Genomic DNA, 24,498 nt, shown 5'->3' with positions numbered 1-24,498 from the left:
TACTTTCACAGCAGATAATGACAGCATAAAAGCATTATTGTACTTAAAATAACTAGTGTGTGTACAAACCCTTCACTTTCATCTACAGTTGTTATTCACTCTATTTTTCAAGGGGCAAAGGTACTTGTATATGTCTGTAGGGACACAAAGGTATACTCCAACTAGACAGCAGTGAGCAAAATTGGTGTTTACCTGTTCTACAAGGAGCTTGGGGAAGTAGGCACAGCCTTAATTTAAATTCTTTTATGCACATAATAATGGCAGGAGCTGTGATACTCATGTAAGTAGGAAATGGTGAATTTCTGCTCTTGGAGAAGAAAAGATGAATTTTGTGAAGGCGAAATGATGCCATCAAAGTACCAGGACAGGGCCAGAGCTAATACACTTAGCTAATGACTTTCAGCTGTCTGTTCTGCATTGGGGGTGGAGTTTTATGGCCATGGTAAAGTTAGCAGATGAGGAACAGTGAAATATTTGGTGATGCTCTGTGGGAAGAATTTGTCTTCACTGGGATAGATGTCTGTTTTGGGGTGATCAAATGTTTCTCTGGTCTGACTTTGTTTTTGAAGCTCTCTGAAACGGAAGAAAATAGAAGCAGCACTGATAAATTCAAATTAAGAAAGATTCCTGGTTTTACATTTGTAGTTCCTTCATTATTCCTGGCTCAAAATTGAGAGGTAGGATAGAGCAGGAGCACCTGAGAGCTCTGAGTTTGTAGCAATAGTTACTTTTTGTTGTCTCATGGCAAGGAGGAATGCAGGCCTGTGTCTCATTACATCTAAGGAAAGTAATTTCCATGCTGCCTCAATAAATGAGACCCTGGTACTAGTCCTGCAGCTATTTTTTTATAGTGCACTTAGTTCAGCAAGGCAACACAGATATGAAGATATGGCTTAATTAAAAAAAAAAAAAAGCCTTCTACAAAAGAGAAATGGCCTGAGAGCTGCAGCTCAGTCTGCTCCACCAACTTCCACAGGATTGTCTGGGACTTCATTCTCATTGATATTTCATTCCTTCAGCTTCTGTTGACTTGAGGTGTAAGTATTTATTGCTCTCAAAATATCAAGTTGAGCCTTCAGTTTGGTCATTTTTCTGGCTAAAAATTCAGTAATTTTCTGGAGATTTGCAGGGTTGTTGAATTGATTTAGTGGAAGTGCCTTGAAGAAGTCAAGATGATGTTGATATTTATTTTTTATTGACAATAAAGTCTGTGCCTTATGCAAGGAGTGCCCTGCAGTCACTGCCTACTGACAGTCATCAGTTTCCACCACAAGGCAGTGGATCCAAAATTTTGCCTAGCAGGACAATTCAGCAGCTTTCTCCTTTCCTAGGGATTCTGCTAATCTCTGCAAATGAATTTTCTGGTAGCAAGATCCTATTCCTGGCTTAGAGCTTTTTCCAGAGTAGCAGCAGATGAGCAGATAAGAACTCACAAGTGACAGGCTGGATGAAACATCCTTACTCTGTGTACCAACTGTGAACATCAACCTTCAGCTACTGTAGTACAGGCTTCTGCCTCTTTTAGTCAGTGTTTAGACACAGAACTGATGCATGGAAAATTAACTGATGAACTTAGACATTTGGTGTAAAGCTCCAACTAAAAAAAAAATCTTGAAAAGGCCGAAACATTTTTAAATGAAAAAACTGTTCTGGAGGCATCTTTTTAATACTCTAGTGAGGTGTAGGTATTTGGCCACATAAAGATGTCTCTCAGCAGCTGCAAAATGGGAGAAAATATGCTTTGAGAACATGTGTTTCAGAAATAGTCAATCTCAGATGGTTGCTTGTCTCATCAACACAATTCGGGATGTTACCAAGACATCTGTGTTGGATAATTACTGCCTCGACCTCAGCAAAACTGATGAAAGCTACAGCAAATAAACTCTACCCTTATGAATTATGCTTTATTAACCTGTCAGTTCTTTTTAAAAAATAATGGGCAGTTCTAGGTAAAACTTGACATGCTTTATTATGTGTTGTTATGTGTCCCATCTATCCTTTTTATGGTACTGACTAAGATGTAATTGGAGCCCGGCGTATCTCACAGCAGTTAGATCACAGAAATTGCAGGCTCTAATCTGTGCCTGTCAGTTGTAACGAATATTATCATGGCTTTGAGCACATGGATTGTCTCTTCACCAGATTAAATGGCTCAGCTTATGACCTGCAAGCTTGAATGAAAAAAGGAGCCAAGCTGAAACAGAGCCCTCAATTAGCTTTTGATACCGAGCTGGGACCAGATGGCCATTTGTTTGTTGGGGGGGGTCAAGGAGAGGCTTGGCTGCTTTGGATGCAGCTTTAAGTATCTAGGTGGAAAGCTTCAAAAAAAGCCTGTGTTGTTTTAATACTAGATTTTGGCAGAGTATTGCTCTGAACTTGAGATTGTGTACCCACCCCACACTCCTCAAGTTGGTGTTGTCTGCTGACACTGTTCTCTCATAAACATGTTTTATTTGCTTCTTATCTCATCCATAAACTTGGTGGCCATTACTGCCACCAGAACTTAGACTACTCATCTCTTGGTGTCTGTTCATTTAAGCAAAATGTAAATATTTTCTTGTTCTCCAAAATTCTTCCCTGGTCCCCTCTGTCACCGAGTGCAGAATATGGTGGAGAAGCTTTATCATCCCGTCTTGCCTGGGAGAAGAGAGCTTCTTTAAGCCATGCTTGCAAAGCTTTTGTTTCATTTTAAAATGTAGCCAGGTGTTCAGGGTGCATATTATAGCTCTGATCAATGAGAATGCAAGCTAAGGCTGGGTGCTGTTTTCATTGAATTTTACATAATGCTTCTGGGCAAACAGAGTATGCCACTGGGGTTTATATTCCTGCTGGTGTCTGTGTGCTGCTTTCTGATGGTTCCAGGCAGCTGCCAGATATCCACACAGTGATGTATTTACAATGATTCCTTGGTGTGCTCTGAGCAGTGCTGTTTCTCCATCTTTCTATGGTCAGAAACAGCCCAGGCTTGTTGCTTTCATTGCTTGCCGTACTATCAAAAAGAGCACTGGAACCAACCTGCCGGTATTCCTCCTTTTCCTTCATCTTCTAAAACATCCTTGGATAACCCAACTGGAAGCCTTGCTTCTCCCTCAAAGCCCCTGGGAAATGCTGACCAACAGGTGACACAGAGGGCCCCTCAGAGGGTGGGGGACACACTGTAAGACTGCTGATCTCTCACGTATTGATCACAGCGGGTTGCAAGGTTCTTGTTGTTTTGCCATTTTTGCTCACTTCACCTCCAAAGTGATCTTTCAGTGAGAAGACTGGAGGACCTGAAGATCTGAAGAAGCCCATGCAGCTCAAGGGGATCTCTTGAGGGGTTTTTTAACCCTTCATGTAGCGACTGCCTGTTTAACATTGGTTCCAGCTTGCTCTGCTTCCAGCCTTAGATTGTGATACTTAAGTACAGCTTGATCCACTCATCAAGAAAAGAGGGAGGGGAGATGTTTAAGTCTTTTCTGCCTTGTAGGCATCGATAGGGCTTGATACCAATCTGCTGCTCCTTTATCTGGGCCAAAGGCAGTGCATTGTTTAGCTTTTAATAATAAGATTAACTATGTGAGGAGCACCTGGCACTCTTCATCTTAAGGTTAAATGGTGCTTGAAGTGTTTCTTGGCAGGTGGAGAAGGCTGTATTTTGAACAATATTGTTGGACATTCTCTGAAGCACTGGAGTGCTTCAGAGGAGGAGCCCCTTCTAGCACATAGTTTAATCAGTTTTCATGTGGTACTCTCATAGAACAGTGAAGCTCTTGTACCAAGGCATTATTGCATCATAGGAAGCCAGCATACTGATTTCTCTCCTGTCTGTGCCAGTTTCTCAGGAATAAAATAAGTTGTTCTCACTCACTGTGCATACAATTAGGTGTATTTATTCTGTGCAAAGCAATTTTGCTGTGGAGCATGGAGTTCTTGCATCCCAGCCCAAGGAGAAGGAACAAAAAAAGGATGTAAGCCTTCCTGTCCTTGATTGTATGAATCTGCACTGCAGTAACCATAAGCTCTGAGATTGTAGCATGTAGTTAATCCCCTGCTCTGATGGTCTCAGGTGTGTGGGATGGGCACTTTTGGCATGTCCTATGTGTATGGAAATGGGCAGGATATCTACAATGTGGACTTGAGAGTATTCTCGGACTTACCAACCACCAGTGACAAGTGACCCTTTAGACTCACTAACATATTTGCAACTGAGGCTTGCCAGAATCTTATTCATGAAATAACTAGATTTTAGGCCTTTCAGATGAAGTTCATGTTTTTGTTGGTTTTTGTTTATTCATGTCTCTCTTTCCCTTTCTCTAGTGAAACTGTGGTCTACCAACTTGGACAACTCAGTTGCAAGCATTGAGGCCAAGGCTAACGTGTGTTGTGTCAAATTCAGCCCATCTTCTAGGTATCACCTAGCTTTTGGCTGTGCAGGTAGGTAAAAGGGATTTGGGGCAAAGAGATACTGTTTCTTCCTTCCTTTATTCCTTATTCTCCCCAAAGATGTGAGGTTGGCTGCCGTGCCCAAGACTGAAGCGTCTTTGCTGTTAAAATGTCTCTGAGTAAAACTTCTCAAGTGCCACAGTGCCGTGTCAATGTCATGCCCCAGCCTGGCTTTTTCATTTGGGTGCCTCTATCAGAGATAAGGCAGGTAAAGAAATCACCCAGTGCATTTATTGGGATCACTAAGGCAACCAGGCAGAGCTCAGCTCTGGGAGTCTCAATGTGTTAACATGATGAGAGCTGCTCTTTCTGATTTATAATATTGTTCTATAAATGCTGCAGAGCCATACTGGGAATTTTAACTGGTTTTACCTGAAGCGTGCTGTAAAGCTGTGGCTGTGCATCTTCCCGGAGCTCCAACTACAATCCCTGTGGGGGGGCTCATGTTTTCCTAGGCTGGGCAAAGACGGCTGTTAACTTTTTTTTTTTTAATAATTCAGTGGGGAAGGCACGAGGAGCCTTTTATTCACTTAGATTAAATGGTTTTGGTGATAACACAAAGATCTGAGAGCAGAGCAGGTGTCGCTTTGGGAGGAAGCTGTATTGTGCTATGCATACAGTAACTAAAACTCACAGGTGCCTATAAATGTTTAACCAACTCTGCATTTTCTTTTTCCTTGGGGAGTTTTAATGCACTTGTAGCTAGTTGTTCTTACTACATTTGTTCTGTCTGGACTCTGGCAGATACACTGATCATTCTTTCAACCCCTGGTTTGCCATTTCATTCAGGTGTTCTCATTTCCAGGCTGGTTCTACTTCAGTTGTAACTCTTAGGAGGCAAAAAATAAACTTGCATTTTGAATCCAAAAATGGATTCAAGCTGGAGTGTAAAATATTGACTTGCTTGACGGGCATCTCTCTGAAGTTTAGTGAATTACATGTAAAAATACTTGAACAACAATACCTACTAGCCAGCAGCATTTGACTGAGAAGGGACTCTCTGGGAAAGGCTCTAGGGAAAGTTGAACACTAGCTCTAAATGGATCAGCCACTGATTAAAATACACCTGTAAAAGCACTATGAAACAGAATTCTTCTTGATAAATAGATAACAGGGATTCTGTGCCACCTGAAAGGCAGGGGGGATAAGGCACAGGTAAATCAAGGAAGGCTTTTGGAGCTGGAGGGCACATGGGGTAGAGTGGTGGGAGTGTCTTTGTCCCCACACCCAGCTCTAACAAACTGGGTTTGTCTTCAGCAAGTGTGTTGAGAAAGAGGCATTAGGAAGCTGTAAAAGTTTCATGGAGGTTTAAAGGACTGCATGCATGCCTCTATGATTTAGAGGATGCTGAGGGGTAAAAGGGTATTTGTACTGAAAGAAGTGTCTACATCTGCTTGATGTTTGGTAATTGAATCTCTAAATAAAAATTAAAATGGATATTTGATTGATGTTATGATTGCTGAAACAATTACATGGGGTAATTGAACCAATGGAAATCACTTCCCACAGTGGAATTCTAATTGATCTTTCAGCCATAAATACATTTGGGAAAAATGGCATTTTAAAAGAAATACTGCAATCTTGAAAGACATCATTTCTGAACTCCTAAAAAATAATCTGAGCAAAGAAATGGGTTAGTGTCTACTTTCATACCCCATATAGTAAACCAGTCATGTTTAATGTGTTACGATGGAGACCAAAGGTTTTTCTTCTCCATCAGCTTCAGCTAATCTTGCTTAATAATTTCATTTCGTTTGTGGAAAAAGGAGCATAACTGTTGAATAGCATGAGTTGTCACACAGGCTTTAAAATTAATAAAGGAAGAGTCAAAGCTGACTTCCTTGAGAAGTACTAAAAAAAAAAAAAAAAGCAGGGAACAGGGCTCACTGACTTGATCACTCCTGTTTGCCCCCAGCAGAAATAAAAATGAGCAGTCCACAACACGAAACACTAATTCAGTGACCAGTGTAGTGGCCAATTTCAGAACGCTGTCTTAGCCCTGCCTTGGCTTGCTCACATGCTAAGAGGATTTTCACATTTTGGAAACTGTTTCAATTACATATTCAGTGATTTATTCAAGGATAGAATAGCCAAGACTTCTGAGCATTTCATGCCCCACAAGTCTTGTATTGTATTTAAACAGAAGTGCTGTTTCTGTATATACTCTCAATTTATTTGCTGATTTGATGGAGCTTAATGCTATATATGTGTCTGTATTTTTATTTGTATATATGTATATATCTATAGTTTAAGACTTGATGAGGTAAGCAATTCATAAAATGGTTAGGGAGGAAATATTGGTGTGTAATATTTGAGCTATAAAAGGAAGAAGTAACTTGATTTACTATACTATTAATTACACATTTCAGTTCCTTTTATCTGTATGCAGAATAGCTGAAAGCCAGCATAACTTCCTTAAGCAATGTAATTTTGACTGAAGGAGAAATTTTTTCAGGGTTGACATTTTTATTTTCTTTAAAGGTTCTCTCTTAATTCATATAGCTGGAACATCTTTTCATAATGTCCTGTTCTTTCACACCTTGCTTCAGAAAAGCTCCTCTCTGCCCTTGACAAATGCATCTTGCCCACTTGCATCATCTGTTCAGAATGCCTCCTTGAAGTGGGTTTTCCTAATGAGATGCTTCAGCTAGATCAGCATCTCTGTGCTGGTTCCTCCCTTGCCTTCACCACAGAAACAGGAGGAGCATCTTAAGGTCCTTTCCACCCTGTCCCCATCTTACATTTCTTCTCACTGGTTTGTAATTTTGGCTGTTGGCCCACACAGCTCACCATGCTACACTCTGAACAGGTGAAAGGTTGAGAGGTACCTTTCTGCCTTCCCCAATTTTAGAACTCTCTTTTACAGAAGAATTGTAAGGAAGGTACCAAGGTCCCTTAGAGATCTACCAACACATGGCATGAATTAGGTGAGCTGAGGCAGCACAGGGCTCACAGCCTGACTTTGCTTCATTCTCTGTAGGGAATCTTGAACCAGAGGTCTGGGTTTGTAAAAGCATTCCCACCTGCTCCCAGTTGCCATGCTGCATTGCCAAATAAAGGAGGGAACTGAAGGACTGTAGGGGTGGGTTTGGAAGCAAAGTCAGGCTGTGAACCTTGTGGCACAGTGAGTGAAATGGGGGGGTTCTGTCACAGGATTTGCTGTGATGCTTTGCTTTGATTTAAACCTAGCCATCTTTAAAAGTGTTTTTAGACTGTATATCTCCATGAGGAACACTCTTCTGTAATAGAGAGCACTGAGTTGGCTTCAGATGATGTAGGAAAACAAGCTTTAGATGCCACTATAAAAGCAAATCCCAGGATTAGCATCTAATGTGGATGATATATAAGTTCCTTTTCTGGACTCTTCACTCTGAAGCTCTTAGATGACCAAAAAAAATTACCTTGGGTAGCTTAAAACAGAAAAAATGGGCCATAAACTAGAAATAGAGCCTATAGAAGAGAGAAATGGATATTGGTTTGAGAAGTAATTCACTTAAAATCAGGCACTTCAGGTGAGAGGAAAGCTGGTGTGTCTGGCTGCAGCCTGATAAAATCTGTTGCAGTGGTGAGGACACATAAAGAAGAAAAGACCCCTTTTGTCTGTTACTTTAATAAAATATTCTATTTACATGCTTACTGAGTTGAAACATTGTCCAGGATAAACTGTAATCACTGCCAAATACAAAATCAGGTCATTCTGTGGTCTTTCCCTCTTTTTAAAAACAGATAGGGTTTTATTCTGAAATTAACTATATAAATCATGGCTGAAGTTATTATTGTTCTGCCCCAGCAATAGCACTGATGTCCTTAACCCATATATTTTCTAGCAGTGCTGTTTCCCTGCTTTAAAAAGAAAACTAAAGGCTGAAAATGCATCATGCACTTCGCAGCTGGAATGTCCAAGTTGTGCAGTCTGGGTGAGATCAGACTGTCTGCTAACTCCAGTGAGCTCAGTGTAGCTATTGATAGTAGGAATGTTTTATTCCCAGCCTGCTGTAATAGTGTCAGCAGCCACCACTGACTTTTTATTTCCCATATATTATGCAGAGGTTTTGTAAGAATTCAGTGATCTGAAGTTTCTATGACATTAGATGCAGCATCTCCTCAAATACTGTATTTTGACCCACAAATCTAGCAGGTTGGATTGAGGGCTGAGAGCGGTCTCTCAGGGCTGCAGAGATGCAGGACAGAGACTGTCTCCTCTCCAGGAGCTTCACAAAATAAGTGCAAGCAGCAGAGAAATACATATGGACAGGATAGCAACAGAGCAGCTGCAACATAGTCAGACTTAAGGTTTTGCGGCATTAGTTTTAGCTTTCATCAGTCTCTAAAACAGCTTTGCTATGTTGTCACAAACTCTTGATAGTGTGGGTTCAGGTGAAGTGGCTGCAGCAGGGATAAAGTGGGGTGATGCTGATTGATGCTGATCTTACTACTTAGAGCAACAGAGTTGGAGACTGCCTGCATTGGAGATGCCATACTCACTCTGCCTGCATTGGAGATGCCATACTCCCTCCTAAACATCCCAGATTTTTCTTTTCCATCTCTTCCTTCACTCTATCAATTGCATGGCCAAAACTGAATTGCCTTTTTTCTGGATTTTCTGGATTTTCTGGATTTTCCTGATCCATTGAGCACCAGTGCCAGCCCCAGACAGGCTTTTGGCAGCCTGTATCAATGCCAGTATTTACTAACAAGGGGCAAACCCTCAGTGAACATGGGATGTGCTCTTAATGCTGAGGTTCTCCTCTCTTACCAGCTCTCTCTCTTCCTTATTGCCTTCCCCTCTTTCTGCTTTTCCCTCAAAGGTGGTTTTGTCCTTCCCCACCACGTTTTCCAAGCTGTTTAAATATGTTTCCTGTGCTCCACCTTTAGCATTGCACAATGGTGTTGTATTCTGGTTTTGAATGGTCACAAAATTAAGTTGATGCTGTGGATCAGTAGCAGCATTATGAAGGACTCCTGTTGTTGTGTCCAACAGCTTTGTTTTCATTTGCAGCTATTTACCCACCCCTTGAGGTCTCTGCATCACCCTGATGCACTTACAGCTCAGGGTCAAAAGTGGCTTTTTTATCATCATGATTCCATTTTTCTAATATACCTGTTGTCCAAGTGGGGCCACTTTAAGGACTATCCTGGCCAATGAAATATTGATTTTTCTGCTGCAGTAACTGGAGCAGTGATTTCTCTTTTCCAAACATCTCCCCGTAGAGTTAGCCTTGTACACTGTCTCAGATCTGGGTGACTTACCTGTCTTGTCATTCAGCTCAGAAGAATGATGGGATATTAATGACCAAGAAGGTAGCGTGCCCTTTTGGAAGAGAATTAATGTTTTCCAGCTTAGAGCAAGGTCTTACCGTAAAACATTCTCATGGGTGAGTAGTGTGTTCTGTTGAAAGCCTGCAGTGACTCAGGAAAGATTTTTTGTGTGAATATATGACATGTTTAGGGTGGAGTTAGGGAGTTTCCTTGGGCTTGAGCTGCGAGATTACCTTCAGTGTATGAATTGAGCTTAGTATTTAAAGGCACAGACAAAGATTAGGCATTCCTTTCAAACTGTGGAAAAACTTCACAGCAGTGAGTGCTCGGAATTCAACCTTGATGAAAGCAGAGGCATGCAGTAGTTCAGGACTTGCCCATTACTTGGATAGGACTTTACCTGCAGTGTGTCTTTTCATTTTGTGGGTAAGTAGTAATAAACCTTCCTCCAGTCCATGATCTCTGAGGCTGTTGGCAGGGGAAGTAGGGGACAAGGTCTGTGTTTTGGAAGTGCACATTTGTCACCTTTAATTCAAACTCATTCCAGAATTCACTGCAAAGCCTTCGTTTGTTTTGCATTGGAAAGCATTTACAGCACTTGAGTCAGTCAGGGTTGTTTGGAGGAATCTGTACTTCTGGCCAGTAAGGCTGTGGTCATATTTCTGTCCCAAAGCACTTACTGTAGTGGAAACACTGAGCTTAATGGAACTTTTTAGGTGTGGACAGATCTTTGAAGGTTTGACTTACATGTTATCCCTCTTCATGGACCCTGGGATGTAAATGAAGGTGAGATATCAAACCAAGCCTTCTGCTGTCCTGGTGAAGGCAATCTCTCTGGCTCTGGTATGTGGATCACATTGTGCTTCTGCTCAGGACTGACAGTGAGAAGAACTGCACCTATACCATGTTATTTAAACTTAAGATCTTTGTAGTTAAGCTGATTTTTCTGTTCCTGCACATCAGAGATGCTGTCAGATCTGCCAGGTAGTGTCTTCCTGCCTTGCTGCCACTGCTTCCTAGGAAATCACAAAGGGACATGAAACCTCTCATCAGTGTGCAGGATGTGTCGCATGTGCAATTTTCACATAAGCCTTAAGAGTTCAAGAGCTGATAGAACTTTTTTACTTACACAGAAAAAGCAGTATCTGACTTGTCTCGGATAAAGCAATTGCAGTGAATAGTGACTAACAATATAGAGACCTACTGGGGAGTTTCCTAACTTTGTCCCAGAGGTCATCACACTTCAGTAACAAGTGAATGAATAAAATGAACTTGAAAAGCTCCATTTGATTCTCTAGAGAAAAGGATAAATCTGTCATTGGCAGAAATGAGCGTGCTAATTGTTTGCTTAAATATTCTTTTCATGAACATTTTGTCTTACAACTGACACAGAAGTCATTTAGTCAATGTGACGAAATTCAAATTTAAATTGAAATGAGCCTTGGAATTCAGGAACAGATAGCCAGCTCCAACATTCATCTTTTTCTCAGAATGCCAAATTGCTCTTGCTGCTAGCTGTTGCTGTATCCCTTAAGAGTTTAATGCTTTCCAACCTCGGCAGTTTCCAAAGCTGCAGTTTTACTGGTAGCTCATTCAAAGGAATTGCTCTTTGGAATTACATCCTCTGTAATGGCTTGCTGTGTTTTCTGCTCTTCATACTGCATGGATTAACTGTTCCAGCCTTTTATTTGGGTACTGTGCTTCCATACTAACTGGTGAAGGTTGTCACATTGTGCAGGAAAATCTTTAACTGCTGAGTGCAGTGTGGGCTCTCATCTCAAAGGCATCTTTTCATAGTGTCTGAGCAGCTAAACATTGCATGAATCTTTAAGAGTAGAATTTTAAATGTTTGGGTGAGGTTCATATCAGCCCTTTAAATCTCAAAAAAATGACAAATAATGAGACTGTAGTTACATGTGCAAATCCATTTACTCTTCACATTAATTATTTTGTTGCTCAGTTAGGGTATGTTGCTTCTTTTCCACCTTGGATACCTGTGTATCATCATGTGCTTTCCTGTGCTTGTTTCCCTGTGTACACAATCCACCCTATCTTTGGTTTAAGCCTTCTTATCTGAAGCTTGGATTTTAGCAATTGTAACACTTCTAATATCATTCCTCTCTTCCAGTGGAGTCTGCTGTGAGGTCAGTTTAGATAATGAATCAGATCATCATCTCCAGAAGCTAGTTAAGACTAGTAACTCCTCAGGCTAGTGAAGCAAAATGCAGTTCTGGACTAAAATCAGGTTTGACTGATAATTTGGCCAGCTCAGGTTCTCAGGAGCCTGTACTTTCCTTTCCTTAGAGCTGCTTTGACTGCTCTGAAGCCTGCTTGGTTCTCTTTGTATGATGTCTGCTAATACAACAGAAACCTGAAAGCTTCATAAATGCACTCTTAAAATCCTAGGGAGGATGTTCCTTTTACATCCATCTTTTGTAATGCCTCAAGCCCTTGTCCACATGATCTTGACCTCTTGGAGTGTGTGGTTCCAGGGAATCTGACTGCGCTGCCCTTTCCCTGAATCACAGCTCTGTGACTTGTGCAGCTTTGATTCTTTCAAGAACCAGAGCTGACATGGCTTTTAGCATTAAGAAGAGTGTTTGTTGTGTGCAGTATGAATCTTAAACTGAGAGAGATGTGTTCAGCAAGTGACGTGGTATTTTTAGCTGTGATAGATGTACCCAGCACTCCATGTGCAAGTAAGGCTCCTGTTGCTCATGTAAGAAGTTTCATCTCTTCCACGGTCTAGTCCATTTAAACAGCATGGATTGAAGCACCTTTTACCATAAAATGACTGTTCTTCACATGTTATAGGTGTCATAAAATTTATTTTGGACATCAGCTTACAGGCACTGGTTCACGTAGAGTTATGCATTTACATAGTGAGAGAAGCTGTGTTAGGAGCATAACTGAATGTTGCATCTGAACAGTGCATAATTTTTTTTTGCTCTTTCAGATGTAAAGAATGAATTATTTCCAAAGCTGCAGGTTATTACTGCTGTTGTCTTCAATAGTTTTGTAGCATTAGTAAACCTTGCTTGCATGTACTGAATATTTCATTTCTCCAACAGTCTGATAGACAACAACCCTTGAATTGCACAAAACCCATCTATCCCTTACTCCTGTGAGAAATGGCTATATCTCTTTAAAACCATAAAGGTCAAAGTTTCAAAAGAGTTCTAGATAAATCTGTTTTGCTTCCCTCTCCCATCAGAGCCGTTTTGTCAACTGATTAATATCTAATGTTTTATGTCTCCTCCTTCTCTCCTTAATGTAAGACAAGTTATTTAGGGTGAAGGCTTTATGGGCTGCTGAATCAAAAGCTTTAGACAAGTCAGTAACAAAATGTCCCCAGTGTTTAAAGACCATTATCCATAACCTGGCAAATGTCATCTGTAACTTTGAGCTATAGGGAATCCACGGAACACAAAGGTTAAAAACCCAGTTGGCAGTTCCCATCAAGGCTGCTGTTCTCTTTATCTGTTCAGCAGAGGGAGATATAGATCTTTAGAGGAATGCTAGTGTTGGTATATATTTTTTAGAAAATAGTACAGCTGGTGTGAGTAAGAGATGCAAATCACTGGCTGAAGCAGGGTATAGTGTTTCCTGCAGAGCTCTGTCAAAATATTTCAAGTGCTGACCTGAAACCCTGTGCTGGGACACTCCTGAGCCTTTCTTTTCTAGAAGGGTCTTATTGTACTGTTGCTTTTGCCAGAGATTAAACTGACAGACATGCACATGCAATCTAACCTCAGCTCTTTATTTCAGTTTTCATGGAGTGGAGCTTTCTCACTCTGTGCCTTTTATCATCCATTTTGCTAAACAGAACACTGTTGGTCATTTTCCTTCTTCTCAAAGCTGTGTTCTTTGTTTGTTTAAATGAAAACCTGGGCTGGATTTGTGTTGAATTCCCTAAATCTGATTTTTTTTGAGGGTGGATTTCCATTGGATTCCTTAAATCTAATCTTTGGAGGCTGTTGCCCATCATCTGTATTGCAGTGTAGGAAAATGAGATTAAGTTGTCATCTCCAAATACCCATGTGCCTTCCTCTGCTTTAGAAACTTCCTTTCATCTCCTTGCTAACATCATGGGCTCTGTGGCTTCCTCACTTTAAAGGGTTTAGTTGTTTGGGGTTTTTTTTAAGATTTTGCTGCCAGCAAAATGAATCATACAGACCTTTCTTAATCTTGTATACTCTTTAGAGCACATGGGGGAGGTTTTCACCTGCAGGGAAAATATGTATTGAATGCTTTTCTCAGGTTCAGTCCCTTTTTGGATGGCCACTGAATGTTTGACACCTAGGAAGATGGGGTGTGCAGGACCTCCCCAGGAGTCTGGTACCACTTGTCTAGACAGAACTCTGAGAGCAAACATAAATGAAGTACTGCATCCCAAATCATCTTGGACGCACACCTGAAATACAAAATAAGGGCATTGTTACAGTTTGCTGCTGTGGACCAGAGCATTGCTTCTAAAAGAGATTGCTGAGATTTCCCCAGGGCTGCAGAAAAATGGTTATTCAGAGAAAAACTGTTCCTTCACTGCAAAGGAAACTCCAGGTAAAAAGAAGAGAAAAAAGCAAATGTATCAAATGAATAATTTTGTCTTAATTATAGAAACAAAGCACTTGCAGTTTCTGCTGGAAGAAAAAAATTGTGAATACAAAGCCATATCCAGCAAACATTTTTAATGTGCCTGTGATAATGGCTGTTGGAATAAATTTTTCTTGCTTTATTGAGGCTTTTTTGGAAGGGAAAGTACAAGAAAGTACAAACAGGAAAAATTTAAAATACCAGTTAGCTTTACCTGTGCTACAGTGTTCTGGGGGGAGGTGTTGGAGTGACATGGGTCACGAGTGACATTCTGCTGTCTGCTCCTCATGTGATTTGTCATGCTGCAAGAGAGAAGCAGCACACTGCATTCTTCAGCAAGATGCTCCAGACAGTTTTGTCTGCAAAGGTTCTTTGCTTCAGGCTGTATCAAACCCATTTTTAATCTCTTGCCTTTACAGTAAGGGAAATTGTTTGTACAGAGGGCACTAATGTCAACTTACTGTTGATATTATCTAATTCCTTCTTCAGAAAATTCTTGTGCTAATTTTTAGTGCAGGTCTTTTTTCCTATGAATTCAAGTCCACTTCTCCCTGTCCCTAATGCATTGTCATCTCTTTTCTTTTCCTGAAGCATTTATTTCTTTTATGTAGTAGAAACTGTCACACTGTCTTCCCTCCCAGAAGTGGTTTGTGATAGGCCAAACCCTGTGCTCATCATATCCCATTCCAGTATTGCTCTCTCAATTGAAACAGATCTCTTTATACTGTTTTGCTGGCTGGAAGACTTCTTCACCATTCTTTGTCAAATGCCCAAATGCCACCCTGCATTTCTGTTGCTGAAACAAGGATCCTTTTTTTTTCCTTCCCACTGTCTCTTCTGCCCTGGAAGAGATTTTTTCGGGGAAGGTGTCCCTCCACAAAGTTTCATTTGTTGAGTTGAATTATTCCCAAAGATAGAAGGTTCAGCTGTCCTGTATCCCCAGTCTTCTCTCCAGAGCAAGACCCACATATGGATGTTCAAACTCCAGCCTGCCTTTCTGCTGTAGGGAAGATTAAATCTCCACCCCAAGCTTTCTTAATAAAGCCATCTCAGTCACATGAAGATCTGCAAGTACTTTTGTTTGGTATTGCAGGCTATTGGCAGCAGTTAAAATTGAGCTGTTCATTTTCTTCTGCACTAGTAAGAAGAAAAAAAATGAATTAAAGGAGAGCTAAGGTTGTATGACAGTGCTTCATGCCACCCCCATCGTGTGGGTGTAGATAGACAAAACCTGAAAGATCTGAGAAGCCAGAAACCTGTGCAGCAAAACACAACCCAAACATTATTGCTGCAGTGCTGAGAGGTGGGCTAATGCCTTGCCTTTCTATGTCAATAGCAAATAGCTTAAGCAAGTTTGTATTTAAAAAAAAAAATCTCCCTAATCCTTTGACATTAGAGCCCTTTTAAGATAACTGAGGGAAGCATTTATAGAATTGTCTTTGGAAACGCCTGGAGTGTGACTGAGTAGGACTCTTGAACAAAATTATTTAACTTAGAAATTGAATTCAACTTTGCAGTTGTCCCATCCTTGACTGGGCGGTTGGACTGGCTGGATTTCAGAGGTCCCTTCCAACCTACAGTATTCCATGACTTTCAGGGCCTTTGAGCAAAAATGGATTTCTGACAGATATGGCATTCTGTATAGGATTAAGTTTCATTTGAGCTTCCTCATAATAAAATTCTAAGTTGTCTTTCAACCAGCCTTTGATATTATTTCCTTGGCAGGGAGGCTCCATTTCCTGGTGCACAGGTAGATAGAAGATCCACCGGAGAAGTTATTTTATTTTATTAATGGCTTTTCAGTAAGTCTGCAAGTAATTCTGGAGCTACGTAGATGGCTTTTGCAGATTTCCTCTGGAATTTAAAGAAATGTGTTTTCAAGCATTTAATTTGCAGGGTTTGGGCTCTGATGGCAGCCTTTCCTCAGGTGTTGTTTACCTGGCCCTATTTCAGGTTTCTCTAAGGACCGAGGTACCCTAATGTGCCATCTCATCCCCAGTGTACCGTGTTGAAGTACAGTGATTTGAGTTTATTTTTAAACCAGGATGTTTTTTATCTCCTTCCTCTTTCTCCTCCCTAACAGAAGAAAGGTTTTTCCTGGTGAAAACTGAGGTTTCATGTGAGTCTCCACATCCTGTTTCCATTTTTAGTCCAGCCAAAGACTTTACCTTTGTGGATTCAAGGTTCCTTTTTTAAAGCAAGAAATCACACTGAACTTGGGCAAAAAAGAGACTCTTGGTTAACCCATCTAAAGTTCTGTTGTTCTACCTCTTGTTTATCTCTGTTCAGCAAATATTCATCAGGATGGCTCATCCCCTCTTTCATGACACATCAGGTAGGGAAATAACAGTGGGTGCTCTTTCCTTTTACCCAGAGACACTCAAAGCAGGCTTTGATTTGAACCACTGTACTCTGGACACTTGAAGGCATAAGGATGCAGTTATATTTTCCTGCTAAACAAGTTGCCTAGATACAATTCTCCAAGCCCTGAAAACTGAGTGATCTTGCTTACATTTGGTATACAGAGGAGAAACGAGTGAAAAAAAGATCAATTTGTGTAGGTAGATGTTTAAATATATATATAATTGGATTTCAGCTAACCCCTTCAATGTTTCAGTGATAAAGGCTTCCTCCAGGAACTCTTGAAATCTTTTTTGGTTTTTAGCCAATGGAAATAAAACTGAAATGAAATGTTACGAAGTCATGTCTCTCCTCTTTCATTCTGATGGAAAGCATTTAGCGGGCTTGTTTTATATCCTTTTATTTTGCTGTTCTTTTGGTTTCCCCAGCATACTCTAGTTGATGGCAAGCAGAGGTATCTTGCACCAAATTTGCTCTCAGTTTGTCTCGTTAAAGAGGTCATTTAAATACACCCCCTCAGCCTATAAACGTCTCTTATTGTTACTGCTGATGTACAGAGTTTCACTGGTGCAAACAAGCCAGCCTTGATCCACGCTTGAAGTTCATATGGAGGAAAACAGACAAATGAGGAAGATGGGGCAGTCATGAGCTGAGGACATGAGTTACTAGATGTACCAAATCAGACCATCATGGTCAGAGAAGCACAAGAGCACAGGAAAGATTACACTCCAGCCTGAGCTTCTGTTTCAGTAAAAGAGCTGTAGCATGAGATGTGCAGGACTGCAGGCTGTAGCCAGAGCATTAATGTATGAGATTATTTTGACCTTTAGGTTTGCTATTGAAGATGTATTTTATTTTGAAAAAGTCCAAAATGTGCCTTTAATCGCAGAATGCTTCTACCAGACCACTTAATTAACATCTGGCTGCCTACCTGACAGCTGGGCATTTCAATATGGGCATCTTCTTGTCCGTGGCATTTATCTGCTGTGGAACAAGGAGCATCATTATATTCTCATGTCTGTGAGTGCTGAGAAATCCAAGTAATGTAAAGGACTTCTTTTTTTAATGGATCAATAATCTAAATATTGAACAGTTGAGAAATGTGCATTTTTAAATGATTGAAATAAGAAAAATGGGCATTGATTCTCCAGCAATTTAGTTTTCCAGAGGAGAGCCACAGAACCTTTGTATGCAGCTCTTGGGTCTTTCTAGTGGTTACATCCTTTGAATATAAAACTGTTGCATTGCAGGTGAAGTTTTGTTTTGCTGTCCTTGGCTTGATATTCCTTCAAGTAAGTGGTTCTTGGTTGAAAAAAGCCTGAGGGGTCTTGTGAATTAGCTGATGCTGATTAATGTTCATAGTGAAAGTGGGTGAAACACATGACCTGCAGGATGAATGTTACCTGGAGAGTGGGATTGCTCTGCTCTCTGGTTTTTGTGTGTGCTGGTATTCAGTGAAAGGACTGCTGCTTGTGACACCCTGTCATAACCCTTGCTGCTCTTCGTGGAGCTGCTGTACATCACTACACAGCAAGAGCTTTACAACAGGTGGTGTTGAACCTAAAGCCTGCTGGTAGCAGCAGTTTTGTAAATTTTTCTAACAAGTCTAAATGTAAGGAAAATCATTTCTGGGAAAAACAGACTCTGTCCTTTTCTTTGTTTTGTTTAAACAACTAAAATCCCAAGATCAATGCCATTTTTCTAAACAACTTGGAGATTACCTCTGATGCTGCTGGCTCCATTAGCAATTCCCAATTCTCTTATTTTACAAGTTCTGAAACCTGATTTTCTATGACTATGTAACCATATCATCAGCTCATTTACTGCATCCCCACCCCTGCAACCAAGCTGAATCTGAGAATTGAGGCCGAGGAGGTGCTGATCCCTTCACCTTGTTCAGCACAAACCCATCCTTCTCTTTTGCCCTTTTCCTGCCAGCTGGAGTCTTGTGAATTTATGAGCAGCTGAGCAGAGAGGGATGCCATCCTTTGCTGACAGGGGTTGTATTTACTGAAGAGGTGGCAAGATCTCAGGAGTTTGGAGAAGTCTGAGTTCTTGATTAGTTGTCACTTGATGGCTCAAAGGTGAAAGCAGCAGTGTCTTAAGGGAAGTAAGCAGAGCGTAATGGAAAAGCACTATTTAAAAACTCAGGCTTGTGGTCAGAGACCTCTCTGCAGCAATGGCAGAGCTTAGCTGTCCTTTTTGCCTTCTGAGATCACTTAAAAATACATGTATAAAAAATAAAACCACTTGCCTGCAAACATTTGAATTCAGAAGGTATAGCAGCAAATTTCTGTCATGCTCAGCTTCTGCAGTGACATTGAACTAGATGAGAATTGTTCTGGAGTGTTTAATTTGTTATGAAATATATACATGTTCTCTCCCTTTATTTCATAAATATTTAAATTAAGCCTGAATGCAGAAGGAAAGGTGAAGCAGGGAGCTGTTGCTGCCAAAGGGCTGGGCAGGCAGGAGGCTTTAACTCTCTAAATCTGAATGCTAAGATGAACTTGTTCTGAGTGAGTTTTTTAGTTGGGGTGGAAATTAACTGAATTATGATACTAATGTTCATTTTGAGAAGCAAACAAGAAGCAAATACCCCTGGTGTTGCTGGTTGGCAGTGGAGCACAGTCTGCCAGGGATGCTGAGGACAGGAGCCAGAACTGGGATGCTGGATGAGCTGATAGGTTCTTGTGGAATTCAGGAAGTGTTTGACTCCCCTCATTGCCCACTCCATTTCCCTCACCTCTTGGGAAAAACTCATTTTCTGAGCCTCCCAGAGCACCCTGCCACCTCACCTCTGACCTGCTGGTGTGCCAGAGATGCTGCTCCTCCCAGACAATTTCAGCTCATCAAAGTCCACCAGGCAAGGCTTCTGCTGGGGTCCCTGGGAGTTGTATTTTTCTCATTTCGCTTCACTTTGGTGCTCTCTACTTCCTCAGCAGATGGCATTTTTATCATGTTTTTTGTGAAGTCCATATGGCCTACAAGAGAGAGTATCTCTTTAATTGTAAAACATGACCACCTGTTCAGATTTTAATGAGTGCACTGAGCATTCATCTTCATGTATCTACTTAAAAATAGCTGCTTCAATTGAATTTCAAAAAAACAAACAAAAAACTAAAACTCATTTGGGCGCCAACACTTTGTCTGCTGAAATAATCAATTAATAATTAAGTGGCTAATTTTGGAGCCCACTGGCCTTGCTGGTTCCCTCAGTCCTGTTGTGATGAGAGCAGACAGTGATTGATTGCCCTGCTGATGCCGAGAGGCACAGCCGTGCTGGGGCCAGATGCTGCCAGGCTTTGAGCTGTTTACTGGGATGTTTGGAAGGTGAATGCAACTTCGTGGTTCTCTCCTGCAAACAGACTTGTCTGCCCTGCTACAGCTCTCTCCTCTCTGCATTGCTCCAGCTGCTCACATGCAGGTATCCCTTTCCCTGCTACTTTCTTGAAGGATGAAATCTGGTGCTCAAAAAGGTGCCCTAATGATGGGCCAGTGTTGAAACTGTAAGCAAAAACAGACTTGAAAGGCTTATCCACTAACTGATTCCTAATAAAAAGCCCTGCTAGAATCATTCTGCTCATTAAGATAACAATTGCCAGTTAACTGTTTCACAGCTCCCACAGGTCTGCTGCATAGATGAAAAAGTGTGGAGTTTCTTGGCTCCAGCTTTCAGGGACTGAGAAGAGACCAAGATGCCCAGATCTTGTTAGAGTATTAATGCTTAATTAAAAGTCCCTTAGAAAATTAACCCATTGTGCAATAAGCCTGTTGCAACATGTTGCTCTACAGCTAATTAAAATACCCAAATGGTAGGAGCACACTGGGATTTTGGTTGTTTGGAGGCTTGTATTTAAGAGGTGAAAGACACAGAGGCTGTTTGAAAGAGTGCTTGGGGCACAGCATCTTCAGTGCTGATAGTAAGAGGTGCAATAGCTGCTGGGTTTCAACATAAGAGTAATTTGTCCATGTAAGTGGTGGAGAAAACTTGGTGTGGCTGCTTGGAGCATCTGCTTTCATACCTTGAGGAGGAAGAGAGCCAGAAATCCTTACCCAGAGAGGCCTCTGAGCTGGTCATCTGCAGAGAGTAAAGTGCTGGAAGCGGTGACAGGGGAAGGTGACTTGCCTGCCCACCTTATTTCATTGAAGGTGTCTCTGACACAGTCCCCACCCCATCCTGCCATGGCCACCAATTAGCTCCTTAATCTGGGGGAGGAGCTCCCCTTGCTGGTCTGATGGTGGTTGCAGTGGCTTGATTGATGTAAACCTGGTTATCTTTCAAACCACATGGCATTTTGAGACAGCAGGTCTCTCAGTTGTGCAGAGGACAACACCCAGCTTTGAAATGCTGGGCAAATACAAACATAGCTGTAGCTATTGGCTTTTAAATTCATTTCTGTGTAATCTTTGTGATGAGAGTCCACCAGTGGGGCATTATTTCAGAGGGAGCAGGTTCAGAGCAGATTTCAGCCGATGTCTGGGTATCACAAGTTGCTCAGTGAGAGAGATGTCCAGCTTGATTTCCATGTGTGTGGCCTTCCCTGGCCTTCCCTCCTTGTGCTTCTAGAATAGCAAGGGGTTATTGAATGGAATTCAACATTAAAGGCTGAAAGTTAGGAAGGAAAAAGCTTATTAACCTTGTTGAGCTGGAAGGAGCACTGTGGGGGTGTTTGGGGCTTGGGTCTCATGAGGTTTTCTCTTCTTGTTTTTCTGGTTTCTTGGGAATTGACATTTGGCTGTGTAGAAAAGCAAATATATCACTAATTCTGCTGCGATCCCTTTCGTATGGTTGTGGCACTGGGGCACATCTGTGAATTAAATCTTAAAATGAACTGGAATTTAGTCTGTTCCCTCATTAGCAGAAATTTTAATTCTTTCCTGCTTGGTAGTAAAGTCAGAGGAGAGAATTGAAAAACAAAGGTAGGAAGGTTATCAATCCAGAAGCAAGCATGACAAATTTAATCCTGTTTTTCCACAATCTAGCTTAAGTAGCAGACTTGAGTTTTTACCCTTGAGTTTTTCAACCGTTTATGAAGAGGGGACAGCTTGAGGAAGGAAAAGAAGGAAGCTGGGAATTGGAAATAGAAATTGGAGTGGCTGGGCAGGGAGCTGAGAGAGCAGGCAGAAGAGGTGAGAGTCCTTTTAGCTGCTGCCTTGATCAGGGTCATGGGGTTTGCAGGAGGACACGTGTACAGGCACACATGTGTGAATGCACCTTTTTGCCTTCCTGACCCTTTGAAAGGGAGCATGGACCCTTATAGAACGAATTTTGGGGCTGTTTTAGGAAGCCTTTTTGCTGTAGTACAGACTGTTTATCCGAGACAGGGCTTGAAATGGGATGTCAAACTGCGGGCAGGATTTCTGTTGTGATCATTACAGGTCCTGTGCATCCTTCCCGACTGATTAAATTCCTTTTCTTCCCCCGACTGATTAAATTCCTTTTCTTCCTTGTCTGCAGATCACTGTGTTCACTACTACGACCTCCGCAACACTAAGCAGCCCATCATGGTGTTCAAAGGGCACCGCAAGGCAGTCTCCTATGCAAAATTCGTCAGCGGGGAAGAAATCGTCTCTGCGTAAGTGCTGCCTCTTATGCAGGCTAAAAACCGTGTAGCCCTCACTTCTCTGTGATCTTCAGGGCTGCTGAGCAAGTTCACCTGTGTGGGTGGCTGCTCTCACAGGCTGCTGTGCTTTTGGGAGGCTGATCGTTGCTTTTCTCCAAGTCAAAAATAGAAATTCATTCGTGGTGTCGCTTGGCTCTGCTCTGTCTTGTGGAGCTAAAATGCTTGAGAGGAGTATGAAGACAACTAGATGTGGCTCCTGTGCCCAAGTGCTTACTTTGGGAAGCTGCAGGTGGACTTTCCTCTCACTGTGTGCACTGAGGATGCTCCTGACCGGAGCTCTGTGATGGAGAAAGCTGCTGGCAGAGCCCCTGGGATAAAAATCTGCAGCAGAACACAACTGATGAGTGACAGAAGAGATCAAATAGTACTGCTGTGTATATGGTCTGAAGAGGGGATTTAGCCACAGTCTGAAAGCAGCTCAAGTAGGACTGACTGTTTGATCTGTTCTCTGGTAATTTATTACCTGCTCTGTGAAGGGCCTTTTTGGGCTCCTATTTGGGTTAGAAAGTGGACAAAGAGAAGCTGTGTTTCATGACTCTAATAGCATGCAGCTCTTCAGCCAGGGCAGACCATAACATCTGCTATGGAGGCCCTGAGGAACAATATTCTCCATCTTCTGTTCAGTTACATGGCCAGATGTGTCTGCCTCAAAGCCAGATGTGGCTGCCTCTCTTCTGGATGGGTTTTCAATCACATGGGAACGAATGCATCAGGTCACCTAGAGAAAATTGGCAGTGACTGGCTACAAGCCTCTTCAGTAAACCAGAGGTGAACCCCTCTTACCTGATGGGGAGGTTGAGGGGCTGCAGGAGACTCTTGGATCAAAACACATTCATGTCTAACACCTGAGGGCAGCAGGGATGGATCACAGGGACAGATCTAGTGCCAGGAATTTTGGGCCTAGATCTGGGACTATCCCTGCTGCCTTGTGCTGAGCCAGCTTGGTTCTGTCCCATGTTTTTACACAGTGAAACAGCATTTTAAGGTGTTTTCAGGTTGCAAGGGAGTTACTGTGAGCTGAGCTGCAGGATGGAGGATTCCCTGGTGGCTTCTGGTACTGTTTATATTTAATCAGCTTCTCTCTTCTTACTTCTATTAACATTATAACTCTATAAGGCTGCAAATTCATATCTGGAACACAGAGAAAATTAAATTTAATGCTTTGAACCAAATCTCTGTTAGAGAAAGTATTTAATAGAAACAGGAGGAGGCTGGGAATGTTTTACAGCCATAATCAAGTGGAGCATCGTTTATGGGATGTTTTAGGACAGAATGGCCCTGTTCTGCTTGGGCCAGCATTCTGGGAAGGCATCTCCCAAAGTTCTGAGAGGAGTTATTGATTGAGCTGTTAGGGCTGTCAGACTTGGACAGGCAGCAGCAGGGTGAGGGGACTAACTGAAAGGTCCACCTACCTTCTGGTGTGTGAACAGGGAGAAATGTCACAGCAGATTCTTTTTCCTGCCTTTCCTTTTGCAAACTGACTAGAGGCAACAGCAGTGTAGTGATTCTCAAAAATCAAGCACTGATTTAAGAAAAAAATCATATGTATATTCAGATTCTCTAAATTTCTAGCTAAAGCTGTTTTATGGATTGCATTGATTTTCTTTGCCTTGTAGAGATAGGTTTTGACCTCAGGGGTGTTCAGCACTGCCTGGTATTTAGTACAACACATTGATTACAGTGCTGATTTACAGAGAGACAGATTTAACAGAGCAGCACATCCAAGATGATTTTTTGGAGAGGATATGAAACCAGAAGAGCAGTGTAACACCACCAGGATCAATGGCCTTTGTCTCTCCTTGCAGTTCAAGGGTGAATAGCTTTCTTCTTTCATGGCTTGCTTATCCTAAGCAATTTAAACATGGCTAGAGCTTCATGGGAATTCATGAACAGTAAAAACTTTCCATTAGTAATGGACTTAAATGTTTTTATTTTAATGAAGACACCTAGTAGGTATGCCAGTAAAATACAGAGGTTAAGTGCCTGTGTATCTGAGGTCTTCTTGATGGGAAGCTAAGAGCAGCAGCTGTCATAGGAATCTGACAGCTTGTGGATCAGGGATTAGTCTTTTGCTGGTTTTTTTTTCCTGCCTGCAGAAAAGTTTACTGTCCAGGCAGCTCTGAAGCTTTTAAAAGCAGCAGTTTAAAAATACACCTGTCCTGATAGCACAGAAAGCATCTGCCTGTACTTGTGGGCCAAAAAAAAAAAAGCAGGAGTAAACCCCTTTTTGCTT

At 41.7% G+C, this 24,498-nt stretch overlaps 1 protein-coding gene across 3 annotated transcripts in view; it reads left to right on the top strand.

Annotated features, from left to right (window-relative positions):
• COP1 (COP1 E3 ubiquitin ligase) overlaps positions 1–24,498 on the top strand; it is a 123,034-nt gene that overhangs the window by 64,787 nt on the left and 33,749 nt on the right. For all 3 annotated transcript variants that reach the window (XM_038143848.1, XM_038143849.1, XM_038143850.1), the window contains 2 exons: positions 4,300–4,416; positions 22,100–22,217. In XM_038143848.1, coding sequence (XP_037999776.1) covers positions 4,300–4,416; positions 22,100–22,217 — 235 coding nt within the window. The remainder of the gene's footprint in view (positions 1–4,299; positions 4,417–22,099; positions 22,218–24,498) is intronic.

Source organism: Motacilla alba, chromosome 8, assembly GCF_015832195.1.
Source record: "Motacilla alba alba isolate MOTALB_02 chromosome 8, Motacilla_alba_V1.0_pri, whole genome shotgun sequence".
Classification (NCBI taxonomy): Eukaryota; Metazoa; Chordata; class Aves; order Passeriformes; family Motacillidae; genus Motacilla; species Motacilla alba.
Note: the sequence above shows the minus strand (reverse complement) of the source record. Positions and strands in the feature narration are given on the sequence as shown.